The sequence below is a fragment of the Oratosquilla oratoria genome, chromosome 18 (genome assembly GCF_046742065.1).
Source record: "Oratosquilla oratoria isolate Oo_2021 chromosome 18, ASM4674206v1, whole genome shotgun sequence".
NCBI classification, from domain to species: Eukaryota; Metazoa; Arthropoda; class Malacostraca; order Stomatopoda; family Squillidae; genus Oratosquilla; species Oratosquilla oratoria.
This window is the reverse complement of record NC_134794.1, coordinates 29,249,813-29,275,708: the sequence shown is the minus strand read 5'-3', so window position 1 is coordinate 29,275,708 and position 25,896 is coordinate 29,249,813. Positions and strand designations below refer to the sequence as shown.

General features: G+C 41.2%; 2 protein-coding genes across 3 annotated transcripts in view; both read left to right on the top strand.

Annotated features, from left to right (window-relative positions):
- Nucleotides 1-20,302, top strand: part of LOC143035136 (uncharacterized) — a 275,953-nt gene extending 255,651 nt beyond the window's left edge. For both annotated transcript variants that reach the window (XM_076201744.1, XM_076201745.1), the window contains one exon: nucleotides 16,251-20,302. In XM_076201744.1, the coding sequence (XP_076057859.1) occupies nucleotides 16,251-16,361 (111 nt within the window). In that variant the 3' untranslated portion in view covers nucleotides 16,362-20,302. The remainder of the gene's footprint in view (nucleotides 1-16,250) is intronic.
- A 4,802-nt stretch (nucleotides 20,303-25,104) lies between these two features.
- Nucleotides 25,105-25,620, top strand: LOC143034824 (protein FAM200C-like). The gene has a single exon (XM_076201169.1). It carries the CDS (start codon nucleotides 25,105-25,107, stop codon nucleotides 25,618-25,620), a length of 516 nt encoding a protein of 171 aa, XP_076057284.1.
- Nucleotides 25,621-25,896: the final 276 nt, after the last annotated feature.

Below are 25,896 nucleotides of genomic sequence, written 5' to 3'. Positions count from 1 at the left end.
TTATTGTTTTCATTAATCATCGGCCGATTTATCGATTGTTTCTTCTGTTTATTTTATTTAACTAAATATTTTCTCACGTTTGTGGAATGTGTAGTGGGCTGCGAAAGCAAGGCCAGCTCCCGAGGTGGGAAAGGGGTGGAGTTCAAGGTGGACAACCTCGAAGATAGAAAGTTCTTTTGCCAATACCAAGGGGCTCTTGGGAGGACGTAGATGAGCAGAGACCAAAAACTAGTACCCGGCGATTTTATTCACCGTTTTAATCTCCAGGAGGTTAACGAACTCCGAACTGGGTTAATTTCCCTTTCATCCATCTCCATGGTAACTTCCACCGTCCCCTTCGGCTCGCTTTGAAAGGTGAACTAACTTTCGCGCCTTCTCATGACGGCATATAGTTCATTTTTTATCCTATGTTTGATGGCCTGTGGTTGTGTCGACCTTGGAATCCGAGAAAATAGGTCAAGTCCTTTTATTTCGCTCGTTTATGTTGACGAAAATTTATGAAATATGAAAACATCAATCACCGGGCTGAGGGAAATTCAAGCGATGAGAAAAGATACAAAACTTGCAAACTCTGTGCAATATGAGACGAATTTAAGCCAGAATACTTCGCCAAGATATGAACATAAATAAAGTCTTGGTTGGGTCATGTAACGGTGCCCTAGTCTTGCGTAGGAAAAGTAATTGTCACCCTTCCGCGGTTTAACAAAACACAGCGAGTTACTCAATGGTTTTATTAGAGGGGCAGCTTACTTGGCTCCACAGTAAAACAAACAATGACATCGATCATATCAAACAAAACTTTTGAATCATTAACACATTTGTCATCAGGAAAGCAGGAACCCTGAGACTCGTTACACATCTAATAATTTTTTAATACAATACACTCTTCTAAAGAAAGTGGCATTAACTGATCAGCATGCCTTTTCCAAATGACATGACAAGAATTTTTCAATTGCACATTGAAGCCTCCTACCCAAACACATTCCTGGGCATATTTTCTAACAAGCACTGCATCTTCTACCTTGTATTTTGCTGGTACAACCTTACATTCATTTCTCATGTCTTTCTTTTCCTGAGGTTTTACGTTTTCAGTCAGTCCTCGAAAGTTTCTATCAAACATCATGTCAGTTAGTGTTTATCCTCAGGAAGAATGTACTGATCATCTACAGTACAAAACTCTACACACCCGTGTATCAAAATTTCCCTCTGTAAACTTCCTAAGGCCTTCCTTGAAGGTTCTTACTGCCCTTTCCGCTAAACCATTTGAAAAGAGATTATAAGGAGCCGGGGTAATATGCTAGATAGCATTATCCCTCAGGAAAAACTCCATTTCTTCAGAGACAAAACATTTTGCATTGTCTGAAACAAACACATCTGGTATCCCAAAGTTACAAAAAATACTCAGTCTAGCAATAGTTACAGCAGATGTAGTTGATTTTGTAATATGAACGTCTAAAAACTTAGTATGGGCATCACTCAATATAAAAAACATAACCATCTATTGGACCAGCATAATCTACATGTAGTTTGCTCTATGCTTTTTCAGTTCCTGGCCAGGATAACGCAACAGATTTAGAACTGATTTTTTTTTTAAACTAATATCACAGATCCTGGTCTAATTTAGGGCACCATATCCAATTACGTGCTTCAGCTTTCATTCCACTAATACCAGTGTCCTTTATGTAGTTGTTCCAATACTACTCCACATAATGCTGGAATAACCACACAATTACGGTATAACAAAACATTGTTATACACGCTTAGCTCTGCCTTTACTGTAACAAACTTAGACACCATAGAATCATCAATCCGTCTAAATTTTACATACAGAATCACATTATTTAGAACTGGATCAAAAGAAATATCTTGTTCACCTAAAGTTTCTACATCATGAACATATTCATTTGGAGTACTTGAATCCAAACTTGAATCATCAACAGGCAAACGGCTTAATACATTTGCTACAACATTCTCTTTTCCCGATTTAAACTAAAACATAATAAAATTCTGATAATAGTAAAGCTCAACATTGCACTCTCGCGTTTGTATTTACTGGTGTCTGCTTACCTCTACCAAATATGATTCTTCGTCTGTTTCGTCCATCTTTATATACACAGGCAGGTCATGACCTGTGTTCCTAATTGGCGTGAGGCCAAGTGTGATGCGCGCAAAGTCGGACGCAAAACGTTCTTACGTTGCTGACTCACGAAGACAGAGGGTATGCGCTCCTCAACGAATTCATTGTGCGTCCTCACGTGGCTGGCTGACCGAGGTACTTTTTAGTCATCTTTGGGCCTGGCAGGGTCCGTCTTAGGCTGGCGATCTGCACGTGCATTTCCTCAAGGAGGCTTTGTCCTACCCGAGGGCCTCAAGGAAACTTGGTCGAGTCGACGCAGCTAGGCAGCACACGAGTCACACGCCTGGCCCCACGAACGAATCCCTTGGGGGATCTCGGGGGTCAAAGGTCGTGGGACGGTGAGGTGAGGGAGGAGGGATGAGGACCAAGGAGTAAGGACTAGAAGTGAGACCAATTTCCTAACAGAAAATAAGCATCCTTCAAATCGGTCTTGGAAAAAAAAAATACTTTTCCTACCGGAACAAAAATATCCTCTGTTTTGGGCAGATATTTAAAGTCACCACATATTCTCATTGATTGCTTGTCAGCCTTTAAAACAGGAACTATTGGTGCTGCCCTATTGCTAAACTTCACTGGTTCTATAAACTCGTCAGCTACTACTTTGTCTAACCCTTCTTCAACCAGTTTGACATACTGGCTACAGTATGTGCTTTCAAAAATTCGAGTATAGCTCCCTCTTACATTGAACTTTAGCTATCACGCTTGCTACAAATAAACTTAATCTGTAACAAAATTTTCCAGTTGAGATCGAGCATCCAGTACATTACTCAACCTGTGACAACTTTCATCCAAACCTGTTACATAAATACCAATCTTTGTCGTCCTATTTTTCCCATCTAAGTTGTTATTTACATTTTCTACAAAAGAAAAAAAATACCGGTGCTAAAATCACTTTGTTACAGATGCAGTCACCCTTATATCAGTATTCCCATATGCCTTTAACAGTTTATTACAATACTGCACTGGTAATCTCAACCTTCGAACATAATCATAACCTAGAGTTGAAACTCCATCACCAATATCTACTTCAAAAGGAACTGCTATTTCATCACAATCCACCACAATCTTGGTTTTAACATTAAAGATTTAATTGTCTTTTACCTTACCTCCACTGTCTCAAACAAAACAACTGTCTATCATTATTTTCTGATAAACTTTCATCATCTTTAGCCAGCACATTTAATTTTTTTTCTTATTCTTCCACCTTCCCATGGAAGACTTTTGTAAATTACTTGGATGCTGAGAACCCATAGCCGAATTCAACCTACAAATACGTTTCAGGTGTCCCTTCTTACCACAAACTGAACTCATTAAGAGGGAGAATCTACAGTTAGTACTTATGTGAAGGTATCCACAATGTTTACATTTCACATATCTTTTCTAAAGAGCTAACATTACTATGTAAAACATTAACTTTTGCAGATAAGCCTACTTTTTCTATGCAGAAAACTTTTTCATATATCAATAATCTTTCAAGAGTGTCTGCAGACGTCTTTGACTATAGATCTAAATTGCCCGCTGCCAAATTAGGAATATACACTTTCCCATTTATAACCATGAGCAGATGATCTCTAATTCGACTGTCAAAAACATCCCAAAATTACACTTTTTAACAAGGAATTTTAAATCTACATATAATTTTTGCAGAGTTTTACCACTGTATTTCTTCCTTTGGTGAAACTTAATCAACGCACGGTATTAAGAAATATTTACATCAAAATGAGTTTTCAATCTTTGTACAATATACTCCACCTCATGCGGTAGTTTCGGAGTTGAGAGGCACACCAAAACACTGTAAGTCTATGTTCCAAAAGACATTAGCTATGTATTCTTTTTCTTAGTCTCATCACTGTATTAGAAAAGTGTGCATCCAAAATTGACAACCAGACCTCTAGTTTTATCTTCTTTGGAAGCCATATTTAAGTTTATTCAATCTCACAATTCTTCAGTTGTAGTCAAAACACACTGGTAGTCTATCATGAAGCAATTAAGATTATGAAACTCTTTTACCAGATAAATACGAGGTTTACAACTTGCCGGCGATCTATACGAAGTTCAGCTTCTTTGGCTAATTCCTCTTGTAAAGAAACAAGAACACAGGCCAAAACTTCGATGCCGTTGCAAGGCACCTCAGAGTTTCTTTTTCTTTTTACCGCGTTGCCATAGTAATGAAACGCATTGAGTCTAACAACTGAGGGTTTTGTTAGAAAGGCAGCATGCTTTGCTCCACAGTAAAACAAACAGTATCATCGATCGTATCAGAACAAATACAAAACCTTCGCAGGACAGAATCGAATCCTACAAAGGCACTAGGAAACCACAAAATGTAAACATGGAAACAAATAACTTTATCTAATGAAAATACCAATATATCACAGTCTCAGTTATGCATCTATTTGCATTCTTATCTATACCTCTGTCCCTTGTGTGTGCGCGTGTGCCACGTGCATGCATACAGGCACACAAGTTTCTCTTATTCTTGTGTTCCCTAAACCCTCCCTCCCCACGGCTTTCTCTGTTCATTCACTCTTCAGTACAGCAGTCATTTCCCTCTCTTTCCTGCCCACTCCGTCCCCTCTCTCTTCTCATATAACCACACAAGGGGTAGGCAGGTCCCGTCCGTGTGTGTGCGTGTGTGTGTGTCTCTCTCTCTCTCTCTCTCTCTCTCTCTCTCTCTCTCTCTCTCTCTCTCTCTCTCTCTCTCTCTCTCTCTCTCTCTCTCTCTCTCTCTCTCTCTCTCTCTCTCTCTCTCTCATAACGTAACATAAGAATGAAGGAGACTGCAAGAGCCCATAAGGCCTACACAAGGCAGCTCCATATCCATCACCACCTGTCATCCCCATCCATAAAGTTGTCTAACAGTTTCTTGAAACAACTGATAGTTTCAGCGCTCCCTACATGGTTACTAAGTCTATTCCATTCATTGACCACCCTATTTCCTTCTTAAATCTAAATTTGTCCAGTTTAAATCCATTACTACGAGTCATGCCCTGTTGTTTTAATATGATGACCTTGTTTCCATCACCCTTATTAAAGCCTTTGATCCACTTGAACACCTCTATTAGATCACCCCGCACTCTGCGTCTTTCCAGAGAGTGTAAGTTAAGGTGCCTAAGCCTCTCCTCGTAAGGCAAATTTCTGAGTTCATGTATCATTTTGGTCGTTCTTCTCTGTGCTGATTCTAGTGAATTGATGTCTATTTTATAGGACGGAGACCGAAACTGTACCGCATAGTCAAGGGTAGGTCTAACTATTGCAAGATAGATTTTGATAATTACCTCTGCACTTCTATTCGTTACCGTCCTAGCAATGAAACCTAATGCTCTGTTAGCTTTATTCCTGGCGCTAATGCACTGTTTCCTGGTTTTAAGGTCCGGACTCACTAGAACTCCCAAGTGTCTCTCGTACTCAGCTTTCTCTAAAAACGTGTTATATAAGCTGTATCTATTTTCGGGGTTGTGTAGCCCTACATTTAACACGCTACACTTAGAGATATTGAAGTTCATTTGCCATTTCACCGACCATGTGAACAATTTAAGATCATCCTGCAAAATCTCTGCGTCGTCTCCTGAACTAATCAGGCGTCCTATTTTAGTGTCATCCGCAAACTTGTCGTTTATGTACATAATGAGCAACAAGGGACCCAAAACCGAGCCCTGGGGAACCCCACTAGAAACATTGCTCCACCTGGATTTTACTCCTTCTATGGTGACCCGCTGTTTTCTGTTACTGATCCAAGCTCTAATCCATTCTAACACTCTTCCTCCTATGCCATGGGCTTTGATTTTATTTAGTAGTCTCTGGTGTGGGACCTTGTCGAACGCTTTGCTAAAGTCAAGGTAAATCACATCGTAATTATCATTGTTATCTGTGTGTCACGAATTAAATTATGTCTCGATGTGTTCTCCGAGTCTATTTACTATTATTGATTCAAGCATTTTACTTATAACCGATGTCAAACTGATTGGCCTGTAGTTGCATATAGACGATTTATCTCCTTTCTTAAAAACAGGAACAACGTTTGCTTGCCCCCAAGCAGTAGGCACAAAACCAGTGTCTACCGATTGATTAAATATTTCAGTTAACTGGTCGCAGATGTCAAATTTACACTGCTTAAGCACTCTTGGAAAAAGTTTCGTTTGGACCCAGGGATTTTATAATTTATTTATTTATTTTTTTTTTTTTTTTGGGGGGGGGGGGGCTCTCCCCAACCTGTTACCACTATTTTACACTACCACCATAACTTACGAGCCCCTACCCCGAAAAGACCTTCGTCACATATCAGACAGCGGGGCGGTGACCATCACCCTCAAGTCACACTCAGGCGTTGAAGTTGACAGTTCTTTTGAAAGCGTCCCTTGCGAAGGCCCACGCCCATAGCATTACCAAGGATACCGTCTCGTGTTGAAGGGATCACGTTTGCAAAGGGAGCATGCGCCTAAACGCGTGCCTGCATGTGTAAGTTGTTATGTCGGGGGGAACAAAGAGTTTACTATGCTGACGGGTTGGCGTCATGACGGTTTGCTTGTTGCGGGGGGAGGGAGGGGGAGGACGTACCGAAGCGTCATTGTCTCCCCTTTCCTTTGTTTGTTATGTTGTTTGCGTCGCTGCTCTGTGTCCCGTGTTTGGCTCATCCTCGAAGGTGAGGTCGTCCTTGTTTATTATATATTGTTGATAGGAAGATCCAGGTACACTGCACGGAGTTCAACGCTGAGGACGAGATCAGTTCGTTGCCCCCCCCCCCCTCACCTCCATATTGATCTATTTATCCTTATTTCTTTGTTTATTTATTTTTTATCGCCAAATACCTTCTGATGTTAAGCATCGTCTAACTAGAATATTCACATTTAGGGCTTGTTCCGCTTCACTGAATAAATCAAAAACTTAGATGTGTGTGTGTGTGTGTGCGCGCGTGTAAAGTTGTACCCATGTTATAAATAAGTGAATAAACAAAATGTCTTTGTCCATAGTGCATTCAACACCACAGAGCGCGATCCATCTTTCTATTTTTCTCTTCTTTTACCTTCCTGTAGCCATTATATACTGCCACTACTCTCCCGCATCCCACGCGGTCCACAGGGTTCTGACACCTTTGTCTCTCTCTCTCTCTCTCTCTCTCTCTCTCTCTCTCTCTCTCTCTCTCTCTCTAAGATATAATACCACTTGACTCCCATACAATCTACACTCGTCTGTATGGTAATTTAAGACAACCATAAAAAAATGAAATCCGGTTATTGACTAGTAACTGTAGAACGTCATAACTTAGTACCCATCAGTTGGAATAAAATTTCGTCGCAGTTTTGTAAATGCGGATGTTGGGATCCTTGGGATAGTTTTGAGGCCTCCGTTTTATACGGCCATCGGCTGGATTGATCCGCTGTGATGAGTTGCATAGGCTGTACCGTCCCCTCAGGGTATAGGCCAATAGTCCTGCATTGCCCCCCACAACTATCGGCTTTCGTGTGAAGACCGGTAGTTGCTGGCAGTTTTTATTTCAGTACCCAGTTGGCAAAGGCCACCAGAATTTCATATTAACAGGAGTGTGATTCTCAAGCCATAGTCTCCTGTATGATGAAGTGTGGAGACGCTTTAAATTTATTTATCAATTTTTATTTTTTGTTGTTTGTGAAGTCACGCGCTCGCTCGCACACACATACACACACACACACACACACACACACACACACACACACACACACAGAATTTAAGAACAAACTCGATGCTGAAAGATACAAAGACGGGTCACGACGAACATAGCTCCCTTCCCGCATAATACAACTAGGTAAATACACACACACACGCGCACACACACACACACACACACACACACACACACACACACACACACACACACACACACTGCAAATTAGATTCTTTCCCAGTTTGGAGTTTCTTCTCTCCAATCACCGAGATTCCTCCCCATAGATTCTGAACGCCTCTTCTCGGAACCAAGTTTGGGATAACTAGTGTTTTAGGTCAAACGGACGTACATACCATCACACAGAATACAACAACACAGTATAGGCGGAGGCGCGTGCACGCATTTGCAAACAAATGCGGTCTAAGAGGAGGTTTACACGGTCTAACGGTTCGTCGAACGCGGTTCGACAGACACGTGTTTAAAGTGATGTGTGAACGGGGTATTTGGTTGTCGAACACGTTGGTTAAACCCCAAATATCCTGTTCACACGTTCACACATCACTTTAAACACGTGTCTGTCATATTCCACCCTTCACGTTCCATGTTAGCTAGCAGAAATCAGAGGAGAATCGCGAACATTATGTACATACATATATACATATACCAAGGGCTTTCCCCCCCTTACAAGGGAGGTAGCTAAAGTCAAAGGTTACCATCCATTTCATCCCCACATACTCCATTCTTATTCACCACCCCTCCCTCCCTCTTTTCTTGACTCCTCCTGGATGACGGGTCATCCCTACATCTCGCTCACTTCCCTGGATCAAAAGCAATGCAGCAAGACACACCACGTCTTCAGCAAAGCCACTTCATTTAATCGTCGAGCCCCTTCTCCGTACCGTCTTGCAGAAAAAGAGAAGACAGGGAGAAATCCCTTCGGGCTGCGTCAGAATATCGTTCACACATACTCCTTAACACGCCCATACTCCACCCATTCCCTTCCGTGCATCACAGCATCATCCATATACAACCATTCTCCACCCACCCCTATCTTCTGTCTTCTCCCTTCCTCAACAGACACCCCCTTCTTTCCCAACGCCCCTTTTACCCCATCCATCCATTTCATTCTTGGTCGCCCCCTCATGTTCACTTCATCCACCTTTGCCTTCCACACTTCCTTTACTAATTTTTCTTCATTCGTTCTTTCCATGTGTCCAAACCATCCCAATACTCTTTCGTTACCCTCATCTCCCAAGTCATTTTCCACCCCCGCTCTCCTCCCCACCTCGTTTCTCACTTTATACATCCTAGGAACCCTTACCATACATCTCAGGCATTTCATCTCAAACACATTTAAACTCTTCCTCTCTTATGTTCCATGTTTCTGCCCCATACAGTGCTGTCGGCACAATCACCCCTTCATACAATCTCCTTTTAGCATCGATTCCCAAATGTCTATTTCTCATGACACTCTTTAATCCACCAAGGCATTTACTTGCTTCTATCAATCTACATTCTACCTCCACCTGTACTTCTCCCTTTCACGCCACATTCGCCCCCAAGTATTTAAAGCTATCCACTTCCTCCAGCCTCTCCCCCTTAATACTCACTTCCAATTTGCTACCATCCTCTCCCCTTGGACATCTCATCACCTTACTTTTACCCATATTTATCTCCAACTTCCTTTTTTCGCACACCTTCCCAAACTCCATCACTAACGTCCTTAACCCTTCCTCTGATCCTGCCACAAGCGCAGTGTCGTCAGCAAACAACAACTGGCTTATCTCCCATTTTTTTCTCTATTCTCTTTAACCATCTCCAATCCCCAGCCCATTACCCTTGCATTTACCTCTCGCACCACCCCATCCATGTATAAATTGAACATCCAAGGCGACATAACATCCCTGACAAAGTCCCACCTTTACTTCAAACCACTCATTCTCTCCTCTTCTAATTCTAACACAAGCTGTACTTCTTTCGTAAAAAACTCTTGACTACTCTCAACATCTTTCCTCCTATTCCATATATCCGCGATACCTCCTACAGTGCCTTCCTGTCTACCCTGTCATAAGCCTTTTCCAAATCCATAAAGGTCCAAAAACACCTTTACCTTTTCCTAAAGCTTTCTCATATATCTGCCATACCACAAAAATCTGATCCACGCAACACCTGCCTGTCTTAAACCCACACTGTTCCTCACCAATTACTCCCTCTATTCCTCTTCTAATTCTCTCAATCAGAACCCTGAGATGAGCCTTCCCAACTACACTCAACAAACTAATCCCACTGAAACTACTACACTCAAACTTGTCCCATTTTCCCTTGTAAAGTGGAAATATACAGGCATTCCTCCAGTCCTCCGGCACTCTACCCTCTTTTAGACAAACATTAAACAGCCTCACCAGCCAGTCCACCATCACTATACCTCCCTTTTTTAGACACTCCGCATGACACCCATTTAATCCAGGTGCCTTACCTGCTCCCATCATTTTAATAACTGCTTTCACCTCATCTTTTCTTATTTAGCTTCCATTTTCTTCATTCATCAGTGTCATTTTATTAGCGCCTGTCACTGCAGCTACCTTTCACTCCCTATTCTCCTTCACATTTAACTTTCTAAAATATTCCTCCCATCTTCCTCTTACCACCGTCTCTTTTATTATCCTCTTTCTATCTGCACCTTTTACATTTTCTTCTCTACTTGATTCGCCTTCCCTTCCTCTCTTAATTTCCTTCCAAAACATATTTTTATTACTTTAAAAAAAAATTATACTCTTCTCCCATTTCATATCTGCTTAATTTTTTTCCTCCTTTATCTTACGCTAACATTATGTAAAGTGTATATAATACTAATTTTAGGCTACTGGGTTTTGATATTTGGTAAACAAGATTCTTTATCTCCTTGTGTTTTATTTTATTTGTGTGTTGCATTCATTGAATATATATTATTTGAGTAGTGTGTATGGGAGTGCAGGAGCTGAAGATTAGTCCCGGGCGTCTGATAGACTCAACCTAAACTGACTATTGCTTACTAGCTCCAACGAAACCTCTGAAAAGGTGAAACTCCTCCTCCAGAGTTGGATTTAGTCGTCCTTAACATTAATGGTTGTCTATCTTCAGTTCTTTGTATACTATTTTGACCAGTGGCACAAGGACCTAAAAGTCAACGACACGCCCATTTGAAACACTGGACCTTTTGGATAGAGCCTCTTTCATTCGGGGATTGAATAGAGCCTCTACATTCGGGGGTGGCCGGGGTCGTGCCATATATTAGTCCCCATGATAAGACCTGCGGCAAAGTGCCGGGTTTCGCTTGTCGTGGGTAGAGGCCCACACGTATGATGCTATTGCTAGCATCGAAACACATCACAACACCACTACTTCGCCATAGAATCTGTCGATATTTTGAACTAATAAAGACACGAAATGCCAAATATCCGATTTGTTCAAGTAAAAACCCGACTGTAAATTGGTGTGTTCTGTACACGATTAAAAAAAAACCGTGCGAAAGGATATGAAAAACACATTTAATGCAGGAGTGCTATTTGGATCATGAAAGGGGGGGTTAGGGAAAGGGGAAAAGGGAGGGTGTAATGAGTGGGGAAGGAGGGAAACCCACACTTTTCCCTCTCTTTCCCACATATCCTTTCCTCCCTTGCCACCACTCGCTCGCGCCCCCTCTTTCTATTGGGGTGGGAGCGAGTGAGGGTGGGGAGAGAGAGAGAGGGGGGAGCTAGCGAGCGAGCAAGGATAGACTCGCTCGTTCCTAGTCCCTTCTCCTCCCTCCCCCGCTCTAGAATCTGAAACTGGCCGTAAATTGTAGCTGCTTACTTAGGATGACCTCCTCCTTCCCTCCCTCTCTCTGAAAGGAACGTATTGCTCCCCTGACCCTAGCAATGCTTCGGTTAATTACGTGCCAAAGTATCGGAATTGGGGTAGGTGGTTGGGTGGGGGTTGCATTTCCATGGGATTTGGGGTTCTTTTATGTAGAAGAAGAAGAAAAAAAAAGAGTAGACAAGGTTAGCACCCAAACATTTCCAGAGTATGAAGTTCGCTGTAAATTAAGAGTGTAGTTTCACGTACCAGTTACCCCAACACGCTACGTTTGATCAATATCATCTGTCGGTGTAACTGTGTTAACCTCTTAGTAATTGGGAATTGGAAAAAAAATGAACCAAGTGATCTCTCCCTCTCACCTGCTATTAGCACTTTTTCACCATCGAGATGGAATGATTAAATTCGACGTGTGAATTACAGTTTAAAATTGAGTCCTGAAAATTGTCTGCCATTCCCAAACCAGTGGATTCCCCGCTCCCCTCGTACAAAGGAAGGGCAAAAATCTAAGAGAAGTATTGCAGGTAGATTTATTCCTTTTTAAGACAGAAAAAAAACAAGTTAAATGAGAATTGATCTTGTGGAAATAGAACCATGTTTTCCTATCAGTATCGTAATTTTTTTTCCCAAATGGAACTCTGACTTCCTCGTTTCTGTTACACTTCATACCAAATAAACAGTTCTTACCACGATGTTATAATGACATCACCTCTAAGCTACAAATATTACCCTTATTATAATTCTGAACAGCTCCGTGTTTATAGTTAATTAAATATCCAATTCAACGATTATTTACTCGGGTGGCCCCGGCCCGGCAATCCTGTGACGTCACGACGCAGACTTTACCTTACCTTACCTTACCGTCGTGCCATATCCTCTTGGACTTCGGCAAGAGCATGCGGAGCATGCCGACAGGATACCTTTTGGTCCATGTCTAGGTCGGATGCGAAAAAAAAACATGATAATGATAAATAAATGAATAAATTAAAACTATAATAAATACATGAATAAATGCATATTGTTAAATACTAAACAAACAGGTAAATAGTAAATAATAATAAATTGACATAACTGATAATAAATGAAAATCAAACAAATAATAATAAACAGACAAATGATAACAAAATAAATGATAATCATTACAGTATCTTGCTTAGGAGTTTATCTAAATGATTCAGCTTCGAACTGAACTAAGTTGTACTGCCTCTGCAGAAAGTTTATTCCATTCATTAACTACACGGTTGGCGAGGTTGTTTCTACCCACTTCCAAATTAAATCTATTTCCAGACAGTTTGAGACCATTGTTTCTTGTCTGATTCTCATTCAGTGTGAAAATTTTGTCATTTATGATGTCAATTCCCTTTAGAATCTTAAAGACCTGTATCTAGTCACCTCTGAGCCTACGCATTTTTAAGGAAAACAGATTCATATGTTTTAGTCGATTTTAGTATAATTTATTTCTGATATTTGGAATCAGTTTTGTGGCTCGCCGTTGTACTTTTTCTAACCTGTCAATGTCTTAAATGAAATTCGGTGACCATACGGAAACACCATATTCCAGATGAGGACGAACAAACGATCTATATAGCTTGTTAATAAGTGATGGACTTTTGAAGTCAAAAGATCGCGCAATCAATCCTAAAATCTTATTTGCTTTCTCAGAGGCTGAAATACACTGCTTAGATGATTTGAGATCGTTACTGATAATTACGCCGAGATCCTTCTCACTATCCACTTTAACGAATTTCCAAATAACTTGTAATCATACTTAGTTATTTTTACCTATGTGCATTACCTTGCATTTACTTGTCAAATTTTTTAGCCACTTTTCAGAGCATTGCTGTAATTTATCTAAATCTTCTTGAATATCTAATTGGTTTTAGTGATCATTTGCCATTCCGCACAGTTTTGTATCATCACCAAATTTGGAAACAATGTATTTTAGTCCGTGGTCTATATAATTTATATATACTATGAATAGAAGTGGCCCAAGAACGGAACCCTGAGGAACTCCACTCGTAACATTTTTCCATCCAGAAGTTTTTCCATTTAAAACAACTGTGTGTTTTCGATCATTTAACCAATTACTAGTCCAACTTAGGCTACCATTTATTCCGTGTGAAGCTAATTTAGTATAGTCTTTCGTGGGGGACGGTATCAAAACCTTTTGCAAAGTCTAGATATATTAAATCTATATTGTTTCTTTTGTCTTAATTCGAGATAACTGTGTTGTAGAATTCGAGTAAGTCAGGCAAGAACGTTTCCGTCTGAAACCATGCTGGCTATCATTTATCAAACAGTTACTTTCTAAATGATGTTCGATAGCATCTCTGATGATAGTTTCCATCATTTTTCCTACGATTGAAATCAAACTTATAGGCCTGTAGATATTCGGATTCTTTTTGTCGTCTTTTTATTTAATATCGTCACCCTCATAAAGGGAGTGCCTAAGTCCAACTTTTCAGGGAAAAAAAACATATTGTTATTTCTATTTTATAAATGTACGTAATGTTCCTCCTAACGCAGTTTTAACCTACTCAGACACTAAATAAAACATTGAGAATTGTACAACAAGGAGCAATGAAAAATTGATTTAGAAAAAAAAAAATCCAGAAATTGACGAAAAATGTCTTAGGCAATTTCTTTATGAGGGTAACGATATGGGAGTTCGAGAATATTAGTATTCAGGTGCAGGTTGGTCGAACCTGTCGAGACCTGTTTGGAGTGGGAAGGGAGGGAGGGTGTCTGCATGGGAGCTTGCTCCTCGGAGAGAACGTGAAGGGGACTGGCGCTGGCCTGCAAGTGAAGCGACGCGCCCCCTGGCGTATGCCTCCAGTTGATGATATATATATATATATATATATATATATATATATACATACATAAAGTAAATCTTTCCGTTTGTGCTGTGTGTGTTTGGTTTCCATTTCTGATATGCTATTGTTACATTTAATCATTTTCTTCACAAATAATTCAACAAATTGAAAACTGAATAGGAAATTAGCATTGTAATGAAGGAAAGCTTATCTTCGTAGCAGTGAATTTTGAATATGCACTGCATAACTTTTTTTTAAGTCAACATTTTAAGAACTTGAATGACGTCACTACAAACTAGAAGGACGCGTTGGGGACTAATTTCAAAGAATGCTGATGATTTTTAATAATTCGTTCACATTTCTCTCCTTTACTACCACTGACTCCATCTCATCGACGCGATAGTATCACCAAGGCTAGAGACGATGTCGACGATGCAATAAAAGAATAAGTAATAGATAAACTGACTGTCTCTTCTTGTCTCTCTCTCCCTCTCAAGTCACAATACCCAATTTAACCAAAACGACCTTTGATCAGCAGATGCTCTTACACTACTACAACGTCACATTTCATCGGAAATCGATAAGCAGTAAATATTTAGTGGGGTTTCTTCCTCCAGTTTATAATTATCTTGTTATTGATCTTATCCTCTTTTTCCATCAGGTTTTGGCTCTTCAAAAGATAATTAACCCCCTCCCTAGATTTCGTTTCGCTTGGATGTGCAATCCTAATAACAAATTAGGCGCGCATGATAATCATACGAACGTGAGCGACAGAGTCCTTCAGGCAAGCTAATGGCTTAGACACACAAACAAGGTGTGCGTGGATATACCTGGTTGTATTATACGGGAAGGGGAGCTATGCTCGTAGTGACCCGTCTTTGTATCTCGCAACATCTAGTTTGTTCTTAAATTCTTATATGATGTTTGCACACGCTATTGTTTCGTCCAATTTGTTCCAGACATCCACCACTCTGGAAAATTGTGTGATTCTTTGTGTGTAGGTGTGTGTGTGTGTGTGTGTGTGTGTGTGTGTGAGTGTGGGTATAGACTTCATTATTTCCTTTTCAAAAACATTTCGAGGTATCTCATCACAATTTGTGTTACGTATCTTCAACCAAGATGAAAAAGTATTAATACACTCAAGTATACAAAATGTAATTTTCTATTTGGAATATCTGGCTTTTGTAACCCGCCAATATTTGGAACTAATGTTTCCGAAATCTAAGGCTCGATTCACACGTATCAACTTTCCGCCGTCCACGACACGACGTCGTGCTGTCAGATAGCCATAGGTGTCTAGCTTTCACGCATGGTCGTGACGTGTGAAAGTGTCCATAGACACCCATAGTTAATTGAGAGCATGACATCGTGTCGTGTACGGCGAAAAGGCGATACGTGTGCCTAAAGTTCCTATATATTTTGGAAAGGCGATTTCCGAATACTGGTGATTCCCAACAGACCTATCAACACCGTATATTACCTTACATCTTGCCTTGGAATGAAAGCGCTGCAACAGCCAGTAGTATTAAGTGTCTCTTTTAATTTTCTTGTTTTTTATTACTGTTCTCCAATTGATCAATGACACAGTATATATATATATATATATATATATATATATATATATATATATATATATATATATATATATATTCTCTCCTCTCTTTTGTTTGATGACTAATTTTCCTGCTTTTGTATTGTCAGACGCTTTTCAAAACAGGTTTTTACGCGCGCACAAAGTTGTTTATACTCGTACATTTATTAGCGAGAATTGCTGCATTACTGGAATGACTTCTTGCTCTAATGAACATTTGTTCTTTTGCAGGTGGAGGAACAGGAGGAGGTGATGTTGTGGCGACCCAAGCGGGGTTCCATCAAGCTCCCTCACCTCGACCTAGACGCCCCACAACAGCGCGTCGAGGGTGTGTCGAGTTAGATAGTGTCGATCCGCTAGCGTGACAAGAAGCAGGTCGACGACAAAAAGACATGTTGCTTGAGGTTTGTGTTGCCAAGAAGACCATCCCTCACTCCCGCCACAGGCAGAGCTGTTGTCACGCCTCTCTATTCGACGAGGAAATCGAAAGAAGAATCAAATTATGAAAAGGTTGAGCATTTTTGGTGAAAAAAAATCAAGAGACCTTCGAATCAAACGTTAGGTGATCGGTCATGCTTAAGGCTCTCACTGTTGGCTTCGTAGCGAGTGTGGCGATTTGGTGAGCGTGGTCTGAGAACATTTGAGAAGATTTTTTTTTTTTTACCAAACATGAAGGACAAGAGTCGCCCAGGGACCAACAAGGCCTACGTAGTACCTGGTCAGCTCGCTCCTGAAGACACAGACATGACGTCATTTGAACGCGCCCAACGTCACGAAACAGCGACACCTTAATTCGAGTCGATCGACTGTCGTACCTCCAACACGTCACATCATTTTCTTCCCGAAGTAAACTGACCTGTTCTTATTTGGACTTTAGGATGGGACAGAAGGAAGGGTGAGCCCCGTACCTTCGAATATGGCGACAAAAGTGGCAGGAAATTAAGAGTTTTCGAAAAAAAAACAAGTTTTGGACCAAGGAAGTTGTTGAATTGTTGAGATTCCTCTGTTTTTCTTAAATAATGTATATTTTTTCTTTGGTTTTGGGAAGAATTTTTTTTTGTGCCTATGCGTGAGAGGTCCAAGAGGAGATTGGTGACGATGGAGACGAGGGGAAGAAGTTGACATGTAAGGTTTGATATTATATTTGGTATTGTAAACGAAACATTGTAAAATGAGCGAGACACACATGTAAAAGCAATTTGATTGGTAACGCATCATTAAAGTGTTTATATCATTAATCACTGAAATTATGTGACAACTATTGCCAGTAATAAAAATAGACAAAATTAAGTAAAGATATCATTTACTGTTGCAGCTATGAAGAAATGCAGTTGAAGGAATCATTTTTAACATTCCATATGTCCTTCCCATTCAGAGATTATTTTTTATTGCCGTTGTCTTGTATACAGAAATGCAATTTTGCTTATTTTGGGAAAGAAAAACTAAATTAATGAAAAACAACAATTTTGACAGTTTTTTATAACGTGAAGAACTGATTTACCAACAGAATGGTTAACGAATGGAATAGACTTAAAAACCATGCAGCGAGCGTTGAAACAATTGGTTGTTAAAGAAGATTAGATAAGAGAGAAATGGGTGGGGGAAGGGCAAACGAAGATGTGTTGGGAATAAAGTTTATTGCCCTAACGTTGCGATCAACTTGGTCTTCTTCAGAGGATTCTAAAGAAGACCAAGTTGGTCGCAACGTTAGGGCAAATTCTATTCCCAACACATCTTCGTTTGCCCTTCCCCACCCATTTCTCTCTCATTTGTCTTAAATATTTTTTAAAAAGATTAAATAACTTTTTGAATATTGATGACAGGTGGTAAGTGACATGGAAGTGTATGCTTTATGGTTTCTTGCAGACTCCTCCATTCTAATGTTCTTAACGCCTCTCGTTTATGAATTTTAGAAAAGAAAGACAACTGCATCTTCCAGAGCTACCAACAACACCAACGACCCCAACCTCCATCCTTTCGTCACGCTGTGGATGTCTTGAGCAATGCCATTCAACCAAAGCGAAGACGCCCTCACTTTGTTCCTTCGGAGTCCTAGCGACCTTACCCATCGCGACATTACCTAACCGTTTGTTTCACAAAGTCCGTTCGTAACTAATAGACTGAACCCCAAATGTTTACAATTTATTTACACTTAATTCGGGCATCCTTGTCATGCTTTAATTGAACGCCAAAGTCGTCTTTACTCGTGGGAAGAAAAGAGAAGCTTGAGGATGGCGCATGCGTCTTGCAACTGTTCATGTCAGTTGGGCGTTTCAAGCGCCACGCGACGCAATGATGTCATCAAGCTTGGGAAGCCGCGAAGTCGATTCAGTCGAAATCTTACGCAAATTTCCAAAACTTGAAAACGAGGTACACAAGACCGAACTTTGCTTAGAGGAAATACGGACCATAGCTGCTTGTCACTTTCGCCGTGCTTCATAAAATACAGACATGATACCACATGAATAGAGGACGGAGGGGGTATGGGACAATACCCTCGGAGCTTTTAAGGCTAAGACAATAATTGAAAAAAAAAGTCCACGGCTTGGTAGTTTCACCATTCGTGCGGATTTTTTCTTCAGCTATGAAGCAAATCAAAATTAATATAAATAGCCTCTAATAGATATCCCTATACGAAATTATTACACAATTATTTCAAGAGTTCATTCATTGCTGGGGAAACAAGGTTTGGCACAATCATTGTATCACTGTGTTCATACAGGAATCTAGGCTCATGAAGCTCATATGCATGACCAAGAACTGTTGAACGGGCACTTATTACGATTAGGATAAACGACACTACATTAAAGGCATGTACAACCCAGAGCTCAGATATGACTGTGTAATCAAGGTCGACACAAGAACAGGACAACAAGGAAGTGCGGCAGTCGACCGACTCGAATATTTGTTCTGTGGTGACGTCATAGCGTACTATTTCTTCTGTGGTGAGTGGACCTGTTCTTCTATAGACCTGGGATGTGAAAACTGCTCTTTCCAGAGCTGTCAACTGTGACATTTTTCGATTAATCTCTCAACAAAAAGCATCGTGTTCATGGGTGTTCAAGGAAAGAAATGATATCAAGTAAAAGAACGATTGGCTGGTGACATACATACATACATATATATATATATATATATATATATATATGCATACACAGTATATATGAGTGACATATCACCACCTGCCCGGGCCCGAACCCACAGAACGCCTGAGGGGCAACCTGACGTCACGTCGATCCCGGAGGAGACGTTTTGTAACAATTCTGAACACTGATATACTCAAGATTTGGAAATAAATATTCCACAAGGACGACTCTCACCATCACCTTCTCACCCCCCAACCTCCTCGTCTTTCCCCTCACTCCCAGTCGCACTCTCTTCCCCCTCTCTCTCTCTCTCTCTCTCTCTCTCTCTCTCTCTCTCAAGATAACGTGAAAGGATTGAAAAGGAACTGGTGATGCATTCTTGTGTCCTGGCTGCCACCAGCCGATTTTACTCACCTCTGTGGCACCCCCAACTGTATCAAAGGGGTTCAGGTCTTGCTGAGTTCAGGGGCTCGATTTGATTTGTGGGTTGCCCGAGCTCATGAACTAGTGCGAACGCGTATGCCCAAAGCGCACGTCTATAATAATGGAATGATACAGTATATGCTCTCTCTCTTTACTCTCTCATTTCTCCCTCTCTCTTTTATCATGGGTTATGATTCTGAATGGGAAACTATCGTATGTATACCACGAGCCTTGCCCAACCATGGCAATGCTATTTACAGGTTCTGCTCTTCTCTAGTTATGCTTCTTTGTCGTTCTTTTCTTTGATTCAGCCAATATGGAGATATTTTGTATATCGATTCATGATTAGCCACTTTGATCTGATAGCTGCTCTCGAGCGCAGTTTAAAATCACGTGTTTAGAAGTTAGCTGCCAGAGGAAGTGTAAAGCGCTGCTTGAAATGTAACCGTGTTTTGATGGGCAAATGTAAAACGCGCGCACACGCACGCACACACACACACACACACACACACACACACACACACACACACACACACACACACGCACTCACGGGCGCACGCACACACACACGCTCACAACCCAAGCTTGCCTTACACTATTCTGCCCACCATTTTTTTTTTAAAGATGCGTTACATTGTTTTATGCCACTACATCTCGAGTACTTTTCAATGGATTGGACTCGGCATTTTAACTTACAGGAAAAAATTAGTGCTGTAAGATCATGTAAATGTTAGACTGCTATTTATATCAATAAAACATAGTCAAACTGTACAATGTGAGGTTCATTTCCCTGGAAATAATCTATACCAGACATGTGTGTGTGTGATCGACAGCCATTTCCATCCCGGAAGAGAGCTCAGAGCTCATATATGACCGATCTATGGGTAATGTTGTGACCTTACACGCACACGCACAAACTCCCCGCCCACGAGATTTGGAGTAACGACTTGCAGCGCAGCGATACTGAAATAATTTCAGTCCTGGGCAGGATTCGAACCCGGACCGCCGTAGTGGCGGCCGCGAACGCTACCACTGCGCCGTCAAGTGTGTGTGTGTGTGTGTATTGGAAAAGTAGTTTGGCAAATAAATGTTTCCTTTTCTGTATATATTCCAACATACAAACTTTCCATATACTTTGGAGTAAATACAATGTAACACAATCGTAATCCACACTCAGACACGTTCTTGTAGAAATATAATTTAGTCACACGTTCACAAGTTCCTGTTGCTCTAGGACAACATCCAAACTCTGATTCTCCCTTTCTGTCCTTCTTTCCTGTCTGTCCTAGGAATAAGTAGAGTCATTGAGTTACCCATTTGTATATGTTCTTCTATTCCTACTTCCCAACTGATATTTTACATTCTACTTTGTCACCACTTCCTTTATTATAGCATGATCTGTGATACTTTATTTCTGATTTGTTTATCTGACCTTTGGTATACTTTATGATCAATTCTATTCTAATTTCTGATTTTGGCATTATGAGTTCTGCGTCTACTGTATTTGCATGTTACCATGGCTTATCGTCGTGTCGAGTGATTACCCTAATGTGTCATCAGTCCCGATATGACTTGTTCCTTCACACATTTCTTATCTCTGGGACCCGTACGAGTCCGGGCTACTCTATCTTATCCTACAATATAATGCAATGTGTGTGTGTGTGTGTGCGCGCTGCGATGGAAGATACATCATGAGGACTGCAAGCTTCAGGCCTAATTCAAAATCTGTATCAACAAGGTAAGTGCATATATTTACCTGATTAGAATGTATAAAGAATGGATTACGCTCATGCATTCGCGTCCATCTCCCCACTGGACTAACGAATTTGAATTAATTGATGTATTTTGACTGGGCTTTTCCTTCGCTTGGTGTCAGCTTGTGTACAAGACTTGGCAAGATTCTCGTCTCTTCATCGTTGTAAGGCAACCATCGCCTTTATGGATCTAATGGTCACAGTTTTTATTCTATTCTTACAAAACCAAGACCTACAGACGGCTTGTATAGTTGTACTACCTTATTCCTTGTTTGACCATAACGTGTAACGAGAAATAGACATCTGGGAATGGATGCTAAGGAGGAGGTTATATGAAGGAGTGATTGTGCCAACAGCACTGTACGGGGCAGAAACATAGAACATGAGAGAGAAAGAGAGGAGTTTGAATGTGTTTGAGATGAAATGCCTGAGAAGTATGATAGGGGTTTTTAGGCTAGAGTGAGAAATGAGGAGGAGAACAGGGGTGGAAAGGGAACTGGGCGATAAGGTTGTATTAGGATGGTTTGGACACATGGAAAGACTGAGTGAAGAAAGATTAGTAAAAGAAGTGTGGAAGACAGGTGGAAGGAGTGAATATGAGGGGGCGTCCTAGGATGAGATGGATGGATGGAGTGAAAGGGGCATTACAAAAGAGAAGAATGTCTGTGGAGGAAGGACGGGAGACGACAGAAGATATGGGTGAATGAAGAGGGTTTGTGTATAGATGATGCTGTGGTGCATGAGGGGGAGTGGGTAGGTGTATGGGGGTGAGGAAGTATCTACGAGAAAAAAATTTGACGCAGCCCGAAGGGATTTCTCCCCGTCTTCTTCTTTTCTGCATGGGGGGACGGAGAGGGGGGTCGCCGAATTTATGAAGCGGCCTTGCTGTGGATGTGGTGTGTCTTGCAACACTGCTTCTGACCCAGGGCAGTGGACAGGATACAGGTATGACCCATCATCCAGGAGGTGCCAAGATAAGAGGGAGGGAGGAGGGTGGAGGGGAGTGGAATATATGGGAAATGGAATGGGTGGAAGTGGTTTCTAAGTCTTTTTCTTTTTGGCTACCCCTCGTGTAGGGGGAAAAAGCCTTTGGTACATGCTGGTATATGTATGACCATAACGAAGACGCCCTGACGTGGTTGGTTACCACGTCACGGTATATAATAATCGTCCGTAAGAGTAGGATTAAAACAAGCTCCAAATTTCCTTAGTCATGTTATTGAATATTCGCCCGCCATGACATAAACTATATACAATCATTGTTTTATTACTTTGTACATTTATACAATAATGTTACATTCAGATGGTTTTCACCTTATAAGGACTATCCTTGTATGTGGCAATATTATTTACAATATATGATTTGATTATCATGGGCACATACAGAAGTTTCTTACAGTAATTTTATTTTTAAAAATGCTATATGCGTGAAAGGGACAATACAGTAGTGGCGTGTTTCCACAGCCCTCTTTCAGAATATTTCACTTTAAGCTTAATACACACGAGCCGTGTTTCGGCACCAAGTTCCCATTTTCTCGGCAGCTTTTTCCCGGTTTGCTCGTGTGAACCGCGGTTCACATGACCAAAGAGAGAAAAGGCTGCCGAGAAAACTGGAACTTGGTGCCGAAATATTGTTCGTGTGAATAGCGCTTGTTAACGGAACTCCGAAACGCAAAGCGAACGATCACGTTATTATAAATTTCGTTGCCTTTCTTCTCTATGCGGTTGCTAATTGATAAAATTATAATTGGTTTCATCTCACCATTATACAGCTTAATTGTAGCATATCAGATGCTAACAAAAATAAATGCTGAAAATTGTAATTCAGTCAGTAAATCTGAGAATTATATAGAAAATGAGCTTAGTAATGAAGAAAAACCCAGCTTTGTTTGGTTAGTGTACAGAAATGAGTCACGTTCTATAAAATCCGATGAGCCCTCTTGCATCACGTCATTTCACTAATGGTAGTGTGGGGAAAGGATCCCTCGAGACCTCGTACGGAACAAGGTTCCCCCGCATTTTTCTTCCTCTGCTGTATAAAATAATTCCCATTAGCCTTTAGCCAGAACTAAATAAATGAAGCCTGCCACCATGCTTATTAAGGCCCCAAGACTTGGGCATACTTGAAGCGAAGGAAATGGATGAAATTATAACATTCCAAGGTTCCCTCTATAAAAAGGCCTCTGCGTACTTTACAAATGTGATGTCTCATTCACTAATGTCACAGTCGCTTACGTCGCAAGGACATCACACACCGACGTTACTCTTCATCAGAAAGAGAAAGAGAGAAAGGAGACGGGCGACTTTTTTTTTTTTTTTTTTTTTCTTTTTTTAAGGCGCACCAGGAATTGACCACCCCTCCCCCCTCTCCTCCCTCCCTCCTCGCTGCTTCCATCTTGAAATCCCCGATGCACTCTCCTGCAGCTGCCAAGTCTAAAGAGGAGGGACTGCTCAGTTCAGTTTGCTTCGGAAAGAGTGGCCTTCGAGTCACTTGGTCCACAGAGAGAGAAATCGAGAGACAGATTTTCGCTGGCGTTAATCATTACACCGAAGATATATAGTGTGGCAACTTGTCATTCTTAACACACTTTGATACGGTACACACACACACACAGACACACACACACATACACACACACACACAATATTATATATAATATATATATATATATATTATAATATATATATATATATATGCTGAGACATTGTGACAAGCTGAGGAAGGTGGAAAAATTCGCAAACGTTACGTTCACTGCGTTTCTGGAGCGAATTGGTATCAACCACTATTTGATGTCCTCTTACCATGCCCAGTATAATGGTCTGGTGGAGCGTTTCAACGGTACCTTGAAAACTGATATCGCTAGCGAACGTCCGAAGGATTGGGACCGCTGCCTATCTGCACCTCTGTTCGGCTACAGTGCTGCACCTCAGTCCTCCAATGGTATTCTCCCTTTGAACCAGTGTATGGTCACCGCGTACGAGGACCCCTGACGTTCCTGAAGGAATTAACTATGGACTGCATAGGACAGATCACCCGCTCGCGCGGGATCGGTAGTTATAGGAAGGGAAGAAATGTCTATATGAAAATGAAAAGATAGTTAAGTATAAAAAAAAAGGCTATTGCCACAGGGCGATTTTAAGGATATTTATTTCGTGGGTCGTGGCTTAGGAGGGCTGGGCAGGAGATTTGGATTTGGACGTTGGAATCACTTCATGTAACCGTGAGGTTACTTTAGGGAGTGCTGCACCGACAAAGGACCACCCACCGAAGAGAGGGACATGCATCAGTACCTTCTCGAAATACGGAATCATCTGAAAGCCCAAGCCACCTCGAAGTGGTTTTTCGATCGTCGAGCCCACGCTCGTTGTCTGCAACCCGAAGATGATGTCCTGATCTTCCTACCAGACTCGACGCACAAGCTGATGATGGCGTGGGCCGTACAAGATTCTTGCCTCGGCACGGCGCATACACTTACTCAGTGGATGTGAAAGATCGCCCCAAGATCCACCACATGAACCTCCTGAAGAACTACTCAAACCTGGCCAACCCAGAGGGCCATGACATCTCTGCATCAGACCCTGTCAACAAAGTTTTCGCCATCATCGCCTTGGCATAGGAAGCCCCGGGAGACGGAGACTCACCCTGAAGATTGCCACATCTCCCCGGAACTTTCTGCACATCAACAGTCTGACTTTTGGGAGCTTCTGACTTGCCTGGACGCAAGCCCACCACCGGACATCGCGTGGGGCTGATCAACACAAAAGAGTTCAAACTCTCATCATATACTGAATGGGTCAATATGCACTGATGTAGCCCCTGTCATGCTTGGAAATAAGTCAGTCTTTGCTACCCTGGCGAAAGAAAAGGTTCCCTATGTAACTGTCACTCACTGTGTGTTGCATCGTCATTGCATTGAAGACACTGCCGTGAATTTCATCAGAGGACGGGCAGTGAATCACCGTCTTTTTGCATATTTTTTAAAGAAACTGGAGCTGGCCACTGTTCTTCTTTACCACACAGAAGTGAAGTGGTTTTCCTATGGAAGGATATTTGCACGTGTCTTTGAACTCCATGAAGATATTATGCAGTTTCTTAGAAATCAAGGCAATGAAATTACTGACCATTTTGAAAACAGGGAGTTCATTTTGCCTCTGTTATATTTGGCAGACATATTAACGCACCTCAATGAACTGAATGTCTCTATGCAAGGAACAGGGATGAATATCATAACTGCCAGAGAAAAATTATCTGCCCTCACCAAGAAGCTTTCAATGTGGATAAAGCGCATTGAAAGTGGAAATTTGGCTAATTCCTCTTCTCTCGATGAAGGCTGCTAGTGCTGAAGAAGAGCTGCCCGTCGTGAATGAAGTAAAAGAAGATTTGCAAGAACTGATTCAGTCCTTCAAAGGGTATTTTCATCTTGAAGAAGTTTCTGACACAAAGGTGGATACGAGATCCATTTCTTTTCAACCTTGATTCCATGGATGATAATGATATGATGAAAGATGATCCTGTGGAATTGCAGACCAATGACAGAATCCGAATGGAGTTTGAAAAAATGCAACCGGATATGTTTTGGTGTGCAAAACTCCAAATAGTCCCACAGTTAGCAG

What these genes read in the sequence shown, in the direction of transcription:
- LOC143034824 (XM_076201169.1), top strand. Translation starts at nt 25,105, where the DNA reads ATGCTTGGAAATAAGTCAGTCTTTGCTACCCTGGCGAAAGAAAAGGTT.